Consider the following 12389-nt stretch of genomic DNA (forward strand, 5'->3'; position numbering starts at 1 on the left):
CACACCTGGATAGACACCCGAAGGAATGAAAGAAGGGGCTCCAGCAGATACTTGCACATCCCTGTTCATAGCAGCACTATTGACAATAGCCAAAAGGTGGGAAAAACTCAAGTGTCCATTGACAGACAAATGGATAAACAAAATGCGGTCTATCCATATGATGGAATATTACTTGGCCATGAAAAAGGAAGGAAATTCCGACACCTGCTACAACATGGATAAACCTTGAGGATATTATGCTCAGTGAGATAAGCCAGACACAAAAGGACCAATACTGAAAATTCCACTCATGGGACATTCCTAGAGCAGTTAACTCCATAGAGACAGAACGGAGAAGGGTGGTTGCCAGGGGTGGGGGAGGGGGAATGGGGATTGTTGTTCAATGAGGACAGAGTTTCAGTTTTGCAAGATGAGAGATGTTCTGGAGACGGACGGTGGTGATGGCTGCACAGTAATGTGACTGTATTTAATGCCATTAACCTGTACATTTTAAATGGTTAAAATGGTAAATTTTATGTTATGTATATTTTACCACAATAAAAATATTGTCAAAATCCACCCCCCATAACAGACCTCAAGGAACATTTGTTGAACAAATAGATGGATTCAAGACCTAGCTGTGTCTTAATAAATATGAATTTCTAAATTTAGATAGTGCAGGAGCTTATCATGAGTCATGCACTGTCCCTATTTCTCTTTGAATCCTCCCAACAAACCCAAGAGGTGGGTGTTGCCTTTATCGATCATCCCACATTATAGAAGAGAAAGTCAAGGTTCAGAGAGATTAAGCAACCTGCCCAAGGTTGCACAGCCAGTGAGTAGCAGAGTTGGACTTTGTGGATTGAGCCCCTGCTAAGCTCCCTGGTGGCCCCTTGATCTGCTTTCTCATCAAATTCAATCCCCACAACCATCTTTGAGGTGGATGTTATTAGTATCTCGTTACAAATAAGGAGGTTGAGGCTCAGAGAGGTTAAGTAACTTGTCCGAGACCACACAGCCAGGAAGTAGTGGAGATGGGATTTGAACTCAGAACTCAGGATTCTTAGAATCCAAACCCTTCACCCTACACCTCTTCCTTCTTCTCACCTTGGTTTTCTCTGCCTGCAAATGGAAGTTTTCTTCTCCTTCACGCCCGTGAGGATTGAAATACTGTGGTCCGTGGATAGTAGAGCGTTACTAACGATACCCTTCCGGAAGCAAGCCAATCATGCGAAGCCCCCCGAGAGAGCATTCGGGAACTGTGACTCTTCCGTTATTCGCTACTGTGACATCTCTGTCCACCACGACATTTCCAAAGCCTTTCATATTTATCTCTTCTTTATCCCCTCACTCACAGGGGTGAGGCCAGAGATTGTCAGCAGCCTGGGTGTTTCTCTGTGCTCATTCCTTCCTTCATCTCCACGCCCCGAGCGCCTACTGTGTGCCGGCTGTGGACTCAGTGGGGAGTGACGCAGACAGCTGGTAGCTTCTTAAGATCTCAAAGCGCTTCGTCTGTGGTGTGTCCTGGACCACATGCTCCTCCAGATGAGGCTCCGTCCTGTCTGCGTCCCCAGGACCTGCCCAGGGCCCAGCACATAGTAGGAGCTCGGAAGATATTTGGTGACTGCCTGAATGAATTAATGAATGAGAGACGAAGAAGAGAGCGACGGTGTCTCAGTTTGGGCTTTGCCAGAAGCAGACCTTAAGAAAAGCGCTCAAGGGCAAGCAGTTTATTTGAGAGGTGACCCCTGGGAGTGTCAGCGGGGAGAGGGGAAGTGAGGCGGGGACGCAAAGACGGCCAACACAGGGTACCTCTGGGTCTTCTTGAAACTGGGCGGGGTCATGGGATCCGATCTGGTTAGTGGATTCTGAGCGGATGTGACAGGTCTAATCTCCAGGTCTAATCATTTTATTGCAGGTGGTAGACTTTCCAGAGCTTTCTCTTCCACCACCCTGCAATGGCAGCGTCACAAGGTGGTGGAGTCACCATCAGCTGGGGGTCGTGAGTGCCCATGTGGAGAAGGCACCATGCTGACCAGCATTGGACGTGTGGCACGAGTGAGAAACAGGCCTGTGCTGTTAGAAGCCACTGAGACTTGGGGGCTGTTTGTTACCCAGCACAGCCTGGCTGATACACTTGGACCCTCTGCTCCGCCTCGCCTTCTCGCTGCTACAAAGGGGGTGGGCCTTGGTGTCCCCAAATGCAGTTGGATCCCTAGACACAAGGAGGCAGAGTTCACTGGAGCCTCAGAGAAGTTCTCAACTGTGTCAGCACCAATGCTCCCTTCTTGGGACAATCATTTTGTGAGAGCCTTTTCACTCTCTTGAAATACAACTGACACTATAACCAACTACATAGATGCTTTCAGAATAAATCAGTAATAAAACGTCCTGACCATAACATAAAAGAATAACAAAATGTATAATAACGTGCATTTCCATATGTAAAGTTTTGGATACAGCTCTGCCAGACGACGTAAAAAGGAGCAGGGATTGGTGCTCCTCATGACAGATGAGTTTGGAGAGGAAATTAATATTGAACTGAACGTGCGTTTGACATTTTCACAGGCCGGTGAAGAATCATCTAGAATGTAATGCAGCCACACGCACAGACCGTTCCAGAGGGGAGGATGCAGACACTACAGGCAGCATGGCCAGGGGTATCCTGAATTCCCAAAATGGGTGGAAAGCTTGGTCAAGTTCCCCCCTGAGGGAGGGAGCTGGGGTATTTATATCCCATTTCCCATCCGCCACTGGACGAGGGCTGCTCCTGGTGGGCGTGCATTCTCCGGAAGTCCAGCCACCCCCGGGCACCGAGGTTCGTGGATGCTGGACCCACCCACACTGGGAGTCCTAAGGGATCTTGGGAAGCACACGGCGTCCGCTGCCATCCGGGGCCAGACGAAGGGCGTCCGGGGGAGGGCTGAGGAGAGGGGGCAGCTGGCCGCAGGACGTGGCAAGGGGCCCCCAAGAGAACCGGAGTGGGGGCTGCATTTTCAGAGGCCCACGGATGGTGGACCCGTAGGAGGATGCCTGCAGGGCCTGCCGCCCGGCTCCCGACGGTCCTCGCGCTCCTGTCCCGTCTCCGTGAGCCCTGCTCTCCCAGGAAGGCTTGTCGCAGCCTGGACTCTCCAAGCCGGGCCATGGGGCTCAGTTTTCTTATTTCCTCCTTTCCATGGGCGTCCTTAGGATGAAGCCCCCTTATTGAGTAACTGGGAGGTCCCTCTGCTCTACCAGGGAGCCCATCTCCAGGGTCATCATCGTTGAGGAGGAGGGGGGTGAACACTTACCCAGCACACACTTCGCTTTAAGCGATGTTTTTAGCCCTTTCTGCAAACTAAACTCACGTTCACACTCACAACAACTTATGAGACAGGTAGCGTTACTATGCCCGTGTTACAGATGAGGAAACGGAGGCACAGAGAGGTTAAGTGACTTGCCCAAAGGCACACACTAAGTGGTGGAGCCTGGAAAGGAAGCCAGGTGGTGTAGATCAAGGGCCCCACTCGGTCATATTGCCTCTAATCCCTTGGCCAGGCTGTCTCTAACCATTAGTCTACACTACCCCTCAATTAAACAGGTAAAGAGACGTCCTGGCGCTGAACCTCACCTCCTGTCCCTGAAGGACTCTGCTACCCTGTCGCTCTCAGGCTCTGCTGCTGCATGAGACAGAATTGAGTCTCGGCCAGAGCTAAGTGCAGCCTTTGGGGGTTAGACGGGCCTGGGGTCAAATCCCAGCTCTGCCACCCCCTGGCTGCGTGACCTCAGCCGTCGGCTGCCCCTCTCTGAGCTTCCCAGGCCATGAGGAGGACTGAATACGACCACGCATCGTGATCTACAGAGAGAAAGTGCTCCCCGACACAGACAGTCATGATGTGTTTGAGGTTTGGGACAGGCACTCGATGTCAGTGACCTCCTGGGTCAGCCCCAGATCTGAGGGTCCAGCTGAACCCCACCCCTAAAGTCAGCCCTGCTCCAGACCCTGGGACCGAGTCTGGCACGAGGGAGGGATGGGACCCCTCCGACCCAGCACTGAGCTGGCCTCCTTGCAAGCCTTCTTCTGACGCGGTCCCCAGGGGCCATGAACGGGCCTTCTTGGTGACAACTCCCAGCCCAATGCTTAGGACATAGAAGACGCTCCAGCAGCAGCAGCCTCTCCCACAGCCACAGCTGCAGTGGCAGCTGAGGCCTCAGGGCAGCCCAACCCCGGCATCAACGGCCGGCGGGTGGGGAGAGAGGAGCTCTGGGGACAGGCGTGAATTTAAGTCCTGGTGGCACCACTTAAAAGCTGTGGCCCTCGGAGCAATTTACTTCAGCGCTCGGAGCCTCAGTTTCCCCCTCTGCCGACGGGGATCATGAGCACCTGTCCGTATCTCGGAGACGATACTGTAAAGCACCCAGTGGTGTGCTCCGCGCACAGTAGGGGCGGCACGGTGGTGGCTATTATTATTGTTGTCATAACAGGAATAATAACTGTGGCTCCTGTCCAGGGTTCTTCTTAGGATTCAGGAAGACGATGTGTAAACAGCCCTGGGTCCGGCGTTCAGTCAGCACTGACGCGTAAAAGCTGACGAGGCCTCTCTGTGACAGGGAGGAAGGAGTGGGTGCTGGGTGAGGAGCTGCGGGGGGCTGCCATCCCCACCCAGGGGAGTCAAGCCCTGCCTTTTGTCTGCCCAGTGCTGGGTGCCCCCACCCCCGAGCCTGAGGCCCGGCCCCAGCTCTCCCCTACACCCTAAGTAAAAATGATTCAAAGCAGTTTCTTGGCTCTGCATATTTTTTTCAAAAGCAGGCCGAAGTAACTGAAAATTGCCTATTCTTTTCAATGTCTCCCTGTGGCGCCCACGGCTTCCCACACATCAGCCGCGCCGGCGTGGAGGCGGCAGGTGGCTGGGACGACTCCGGGCACAACAGGGAACAAAGTCAGGGAAAAGACGCAGGACTGGCTCGTGGAGATGGGAGGGCCAGGGGCCGGTCCCCAGGGCTGCGGGAAGCCAGCTGTCACCTGTCAGACGGGACACTCCCTCCTCTTCCCACTGCGGGCAGAGGAGACTCGCATTTACGCCCGGCACTGCCACAGCGTCCTCCTTTGGCTGGATGAAGGCACTGAGGCTCAGAGCAGTGACGGTCAGTGGTGGGAGGTGGGATGGGGCTCAGTCCCCAGCTGAGGCTGCAGAAGCCCTCTGGACAGGGGACAGAGTTACTGATGCGTGGAAGAGAGAGGGTCGGGGCATCCCCGCATCGTGGCTCGCCGGATCTCGCAGTGGCCTCCAAGTGGCCTCCCTGAGGCCCCCTGGCCCCACAGTCTGTTCTCCAAGCCACAGCCAGAGGAATCCTATTAAACCCTAAGGTAGATTGTGTCTGTCTTCCCTCGGGCTCTCCACGGCTCCCAGCTCCAGAGAAGAGTCAGAGTTTCCCGGAGTCTGTGGAGCTCTGAATGCCCTGACCCCACTCCCTCTCTGACCACTCTCCATTCTCTCACTGTCATCTTCTCAATAAATGAATGAAACTAGAGACAGACAGATAGAGATAGAGGCGGAAATGATGAATAGCTGGATGGATGGGTTAAAGGAAGAATGGATGGAAGGATGGGTGAATTAATGAGTGGAAGGATGAATGGGTGGGTGGATGGATGGATGGATGGAAGGATGGGTGGATGGATCTATGGGTGGATGGATAGAGGGAAGGAAGGACGGATGGATGGGTGGATGGATATATGGATGGATGGATGGATGGATGGGTGGGTGGATGAATAAATGGATGGATGGGTGGATGGATGGATGGATGGATGGATGGATGGGTGGGTGGGTGGATGGATGGACGGATGGATGGATGGATGGATGGGTGGGTAGATGGATGGATGGATGGGTGGGTGGGTGGATGGATGGATGGATGGATGGATGGATGAATAAATGGATGGATGGGTGGACGGATGGGTGGGTGGATGGATGGATGGATGGATGGATGGATGGGTGGATGGATGGATGGATGGATATATGGGTGGATGGATGGAGGGAAGGGTGGATGGATGGACGGAAGGAAGGAAGGATGGATGGATGGATGAGTGGATGGATGGATGGACGGAAGGAAGGAAGGATGGATGGATGGATGAGTGGATGGATGGATGGACGGAAGGAAGGAAGGATGGATGGATGGATGAGTGGATGGATGGATGGAAGGAAGGATGGATGCATGGCTGCATGGATGGGTGGGTGGGTGGATGGATGGGAGAGAGATAGGATGGATGGATCAATGGAAGAATGGATGGAAGAAGACATAAATGGGTGAGTGTAAGGAAGGATGGATGAATCAATGGAAAGAAAAAAACATGGAAAAATGGAAGGAAAAATGGATGCATGGACGGACAGACAGGCAGACACAAGATCAGGGCAGGATGTGCGCGTGGTTCCACCTGAAGGGACTAGAGCCTAGAGCACGCGCACAGCTCACAGCCCTCCCTCGGGGGTCTGAGAACCCTCCCCCAGCCTCCTCCGGCCTGCCCCTCCCACAGCTGCCCCCAGGCCTCGCCCTTCAAGAAGTGACACAGAGGAACATGGCAGGTGGGGGCCCGGCCCCAGGCTTTATTGAGCAGATTCCGGGGAAGGGTGGACAGGCGGGCCCTCCCCCCGGCCCTGGAGCCTCCTCTTCTTGCCCTTGCTGCCCCCAGGGGCGGGCCGGGGCCACTGGGGCCTGGGTGCCCTTCAGCTGCTGAGGAAGCAGCCCCGCTTGTGCCACTTCTGGTCGCGGATGCGGCGCACGGACTGGAGCTGCGGCTGGTTGGCGTCCCACTCGTTCCAGTGGCGGTACTCGCCCCGCTCGAACACGTACTGGCGTCCACGGTAGCCGGGGAACTCGTAGCCAACCCACCTGCGGGGATGGCAAGGCCGGGGCAGGCCGGTCAGCCTCCCATCTCCCGCCTCCAGCCAGAGCGAGCCTTTCAAAGCCAGCATTCGCCCATGCTCTCCACCTGCCCAAATTCCTCCCCGGCTCCCCAGTGCCCTCGGGAAGAAGTCAAACTCCTTACCCTGCTCACAAGATCCTTCAGGGAATGTCTCTAGCCTCATCTCTCAACCCTCCTTCTTCACACCCTGGACTCCAGCCTCTCTCATTCTACTTGCCTTGAATCTGCTTTGCACATGCTGTTCCTTCTGTCTGGAACACTTTTCCTTGCCTCATCCTTATCCCTACCCCTCTGTCATTCGCATCCTTTACATCTCAATTGGGATGTCTCCTCCTCCAGCAAGCCCTTCCTGATACCTGGAGGCTGAATCGAATGCCACCCTGGACTCCCGGAGCATCCTCATCACAACACTGATCACACTGTGAGTACCTGTGTCCTTGTCTGCCTCCCTATCAGGCTGTGAACTTCTTGAGGGCAGAGGCTGCGTAATTTTATTGCCCCCACACCCTGCGCATAGTAGATGCTCAGTAAAAAGTTGGTGACTAAATTATTATCAGGAAGAGGTGGCATCTTTCAGGGCCCAACCCCGGATCACAAGCACACAAGTGAGATGGAGTCACTAACGAAGGGAAAATGATTCTGAGATTGCATTAACAGAGATACTAAACCTAGAAGGAGGGAGGTGATGCACCTGCTTGCCTATGTACTACTCAGGTCACATCTAGAGAACCACGATGTCACCAGGGCAAGAAGGACAAGGATTGTGGAGAGGAAAAAATCTGAGAATCAGTTCAAGGGTCTGGGGATGTTCAGAAAAGGAGTGAAGACTTTGATGAGGATTGGGGGGGGGGAATGGACAGATTTCATGTGATAAAAATAAATAAATCTTTCTATAAGTCAAGGCTTCCTGAAAACCCAGTGGTACAGGAGTGCGAGCCATTGGACGTTCGCATCCTGAGGCTCGAGAGTGGGGCTCTGAGCAAGGATGCTGCAGGAGCAGCCGACTCGAAGCACGGGCCTCCAGCCCCGGAGGAGCAGGTGTCAGCTCTCTAGGAAACACGGTGAACAGAGATTCTGTTTGGAGCCCGAGCTGTGAGTGACGAGGATGAGGCAGGGGAAGGGTGGGGGTGGTCCCTTACGTCCCGTTGATGGCCCGGATGCTCGCTACGCGGTCCTGGAAGCCGTGGGCCCAGAGGCTGGGCACGTCATCATCAACTATCTCCATCTTGCGGCCGCTGAAAGCTGGGTTTTCAAACAGATGCAGCTTGTGATCCGGACCATCCTGGGGGCAAGACCACGGGGTGAAGCGGCTGCTCCCAGGCCCAGAACCCGGGTCGGGGAGGCTCCAGATGCAGGCAGGAATCAAGTCGCCACAAAATAACGCCCATCCCCGAGCCCACTGCCTGGGGCGGGGGGACTCATGGGGCTCCCCCACCCCCAAATGCAGGAGGGGTGGGGGCCTAGAGGTTCCTTCAGAGCCCTAGAGCCAGGGAGCCGTGAAACCAAGAGGGGGCGTTTCAGGTCTCATTCAACGCCATCATTTAGCAGATGGGGAAACCGAGGCACAGAGAGGGTGGAAGACCAAATCATTAAGGTGGCTGCATTCCCTCTTCACTAAACCAGATTCTGATTTGCTCTTCCCAGCTTTCCCCCTCCCACTCCCCTTCCAAGGAGCATTAGCTATTGGGACAAGGAGAAAGGGCTGGAGCAGCCACCAAGGGCGGGGGGAAGCAGGTGGGAGAGAGAAGAGTGACAGCTGTACTCACGATGTGCAGGGGCCGGAGGGACAGGAGGCTGTCGCTGTGGTGGCTGTTGGACCAGGCGTCCCAGCGAGGGTAGTCCCCCTTCTCCAGGACAAACTGCTCCCCGCGGAAGGCCCTGCACTCGAACGCCAGCCACCTGTGGGAGGAGAGAGGCCGGGCCGCCTGTGCTGCTGCCGGGGGAGGACCCGAGTCTAGCGAGGGAAGGGCGGACCTTTGACCCGGCACCCTCCTGCCCACCTTTCTACTGATCCCCCGGGCCTGTTATGGAGGGAGCTCCCAGGACACTGGGAGCTGAGTCTCTGAGCCCGCACCCCGTCCTGGGAAACAGTCTTGAGAATCTATTTTACGTGCCGCCCATGGCGGATGCTCAGAAACGTGCTGAGCACAATGCCTGGCGAGTAAGTTCTGCACGGTCGACTCTCCTTTCTTCTTCCTGTGCATCATTCCATTCATTTTCACAAAAACCCTCTCTGAAATATGTGCCATCATTATCCCCATTTGACAGATGAGAAAACAGAGGCCCAGAGGATGGGACTTGCCCAGGATCCCCCGGGGGGTTGGAGCCTGGACTTCCAATCCGAAGACGAGAATTCAGAGCCTGGCGGGGACCTGCTTGCCGTGTGGACACAGCCGGGTCACCTAACCACTCTGGCCTCAGTTTCCTCATCTGTGGCTCTCTCCTAGGGCCGTTGTGAGGTTTCAGTGAGAGAGCGCATGGTCAGTTTCAGATGTTATAATTATTTGTTCAAATCGTAATGATGAAGTCCCACTTGGCAGACACTGAACAGGTGCCGGGTGGCCCCCTCTGTGCTCCCGCTGCGTAGATCCACATGGATCCGGAGCTAGAAGGATTCTAACACGATCACAGTTCAACCCCTTCATTGTACAGATGGGAAAACGGAGGCCAGAGATGGGAAGCGAGCCGCCTGAGGCCCCGCAGCCCATCTAGGGCTGGAACCCGGACCTCCCGACCCCCCGAAGGCTCAGGGCTGCGGAGGGGCTGCGGGTCCCGGTACTCACGGCCCCGACTCCACTTGGATGGAGCCCACCTTCTCCAGCAGGCTGTCCGTCAGGTTGGGGCACTCGGCCGAGAGCTCGCACCGCTTGCCCTGGAAGTTCTCCATTTCGTACACGATCACCTGGAAGGGCAGCGTCCTGAGCGGCCCGCGGGCCCGGCCCCCGGCCCCAGCGCCTGACCCGCGCCGTCTTCCCCGGGGCGGGGACGGAGGTACCACCCGCCCGCTCCATCGCTCCGCCTCGCCCGGCCTGGAGCCCGCGCCACAGGCTTGCGCTGCCCTCTGGTGGCCATGCAAGGCACCGCCTCCAGGAAGCTCAACTAATCCAGGGATTGCAACTCGGGCACGTGGCAGGGGCCAGTCTCGACCCCATTAGGACTGTAGGGAGATGAAGCTGCTTACGGAGGAGCGAATGCGGGCCCCATTCTAAACTTTTCAAGAGAGGCCATATATTTTTCTTAATGGGAAACTTCCCCATTTAAAAAACCCAGTGCAAGACAGATGAAATGTTAGTTTGCAATAATGGGGTGAACTTTGCCTTACACCCAGGGAGAAAGGGGCTGCAAAGACAGAGGAAGGCTTTGCCTCTCTCATCCACCTCGAAGCCCACTGTCTCTGTAGCAAGTCCCTGGGGAACATCTGCTCTGGTCATTTTATAGAAGGTTCAGAAAGGGTAAGTCACTTGTCCCAGGTTGCACAGCAAGTTAAGTGGAGGCACTGGGATTCAATAAGTCAGCCGGCTCTTTGCACCCCTGCCCTGGCAAGGACAGCAGAAGGCCCACAGATGACAAAAGGAGGCAGGAAGGGCTGGGAGTGGTGCCCACCTTCTGGTGGGCAAGCTGCCTCTGAGGATGTGCCATGCCCGTGAGGTCACTAGCACAGCCCTGCGCTCTCCCCAGGAGGAAGCTGAGGGTCCTCATGGCAAGGCTGGCCCAGCGTCACCCACAAATCAGCCCCAGAGCCAGGCAGGCCTCTTGGCTGCTCTTCCCTCCCCGTTTCCTCCACTCTAAAGCCACCGGCACGGCCTCAGAAATGCCCCCGCTAGCTCTGTAGTCAACCTATCCTTGAGCCCTTCTCAAACTGAAGCCCCCGGGGCTCACTCAGAGAGGGCAGAGACAGCAAATTCCAACTCTGTCCCATCATGGCATTTGCACTGAGCTCCCGCCAGCTCCGGGGGACGAGGGGGGTGAGCATCGTTCTCATTTTCCACGTGGGGCTGCTGAGGTCCAGCGACGGACGGGAACTGGACTGAGGTCAGGCAGGAGGGTCAATACCAGTTTCCTGAACCCCCCGGGGCCCCCCGCCCCGTTGGGACAGGCAGGGTGTGTGTGACCAGCTCCACAGAAGAGGGAAGAGGCAGTGACGTCACGAAGCGAGTTGACGGCAGAGGGCACAGGTGTCCTCCTGGCCCAGCTTGTGGAAGGGCTGCCGCTCCTTTCTGGAAAGAGGCTGCCTGGCCGGGATGCTGACCCTGAGGCCCCGACCCTCCCCGCCCAGTACCTTGTAGGTGCCCCCAAGGCCTCCATGGCCCTTGGCAGCCGCAGCCTGCTCCGGAGTTCCATGCTGCTCCGCCATCTCCCAGGAACACCTCTGGATTCAACCAAAGGAAAACGGGTCACCAGGTCCACCTGGGAGAAACCAGGTGCTGATGTGACTGGAGTCGAGGATGAGCTACAGAACTCTGCTGCCTATGGCATGTGGTCATTACTCACAACCTACATTTGGTCATTCAGTCATTCAACAAACATCCACCTAGCGTCTACGATGGGCCATGCAGACTGGGACAGTCAGTGGGATCGGGATCCCCATTTTACAGAGAGGCACCCTGAGGCCCTGTGAGGGGAGGCCACTTCCCCGAGGTCGGGATCCGGCCTGGCCCCAAAGCCCATGCCCTGCCCCCACACCCAGAGCTCAGCACAGACACCACCTCGGACCCCGGTCAGAGGGCAGGCCCCGGGGCGTTTCCTCTGCAGGGATCTCTCCCCTCTGCACTCCAGACTAGAGTCTCTGTTCGCTCATTGCCTCACGCACCAGTGATTCCGTGAGCCCCTCAGAGCCCGGCCCTGCGCTGGGATGAGCAGGGGACCACAGGCTGGAGGGCATGGACAGACAGACAGACAGCTGGAGAAAGCATGATGCGGGACCAGGTCCTCAGACACCTGCTCCAGCCCAGTTTCCATACATTCACTTCTTCATTCCATAAGCATTTATGGAGCACCTGCTGTGTACTGCCACTTAAAGAGACACAGACACAGACAGACAGCTCCCGTTCATCCCACGGGGACCGTGACACACAACACAGGCCCCGCAGAAGTGGAAGGATTCTCGTGATTGTCCCGAACGCCGACACAGAGGCTGTTCTGCAGTCTATCAGCACACGCACAAGCACACACACGCACATATGCACACCATCTCCCATAGTCCCTGTACACAGTCACATCCTGTCCACTGCACAAGGACGGCCTCGCTCCCTCTTTCACACACACACAAACGCAGGCCATTTCAGACATCCACAGCGGTCCACAGGGCACCCATATCAACACCCCGCACCCAGCCGCTCCCCTCCCCTGGCTCAGGCACTGCCACTCCTGCATGCACAGGGCACGGCCCATCGAAGCTGGACCCGGGCCCAGGGACGCACAGCCTGCAGGCTGGCTGTCCTGTCTGCGCCCAGCCTCCGCGGGAAGCAGAGCCTGGTCCAGCTCCTGGAGGACTCTGGTGAGACGTGGCAGC

The 12389-nt window shown here is 56.2% G+C and overlaps 1 protein-coding gene across 1 annotated transcript; it reads right to left on the reverse strand.

Moving 5' to 3' along the window:
* Nucleotides 1-6532: 6532 nt before the first annotated feature.
* Nucleotides 6533-9878, reverse strand: CRYBB3 (crystallin beta B3). The gene is made up of 4 exons (XM_023646949.2): nucleotides 9661-9878; nucleotides 8644-8776; nucleotides 8017-8159; nucleotides 6533-6843 (listed from the first exon to the last, which is right to left on the reverse strand). The coding sequence occupies exons 1-4, from the start codon at nucleotides 9762-9764 to the stop codon at nucleotides 6678-6680; spliced, it is 546 nt and encodes a 181-aa protein (XP_023502717.2). The 5' UTR covers nucleotides 9765-9878; the 3' UTR covers nucleotides 6533-6677.
* Between the last annotated feature and the right edge of the window lie 2511 nt (nucleotides 9879-12389).

The sequence above is a fragment of the Equus caballus genome, chromosome 8 (genome assembly GCF_041296265.1).
Source record: "Equus caballus isolate H_3958 breed thoroughbred chromosome 8, TB-T2T, whole genome shotgun sequence".
In the NCBI taxonomy this organism is placed as follows: domain Eukaryota; kingdom Metazoa; phylum Chordata; class Mammalia; order Perissodactyla; family Equidae; genus Equus; species Equus caballus.

Coding starts and splice junctions, on each gene's coding strand:
- CRYBB3 (XM_023646949.2), bottom strand. CDS start 9,764: ATGGAGAACTTCCAGGGCAAGCGGTGCGAGCTCTCGGCCGAGTGCCCC. Junction 8,777..9,660: donor ATCCAAGTGGAGTCGGGGCC/GTGAGTACCGGG, acceptor CTCCTCCCACAG/GTGGCTGGCGTTCGAGTGCA. Junction 6,844..8,016: donor ATCCGGGCCATCAACGGGAC/GTAAGGGACCAC, acceptor CCATCCCCGCAG/GTGGGTTGGCTACGAGTTCC.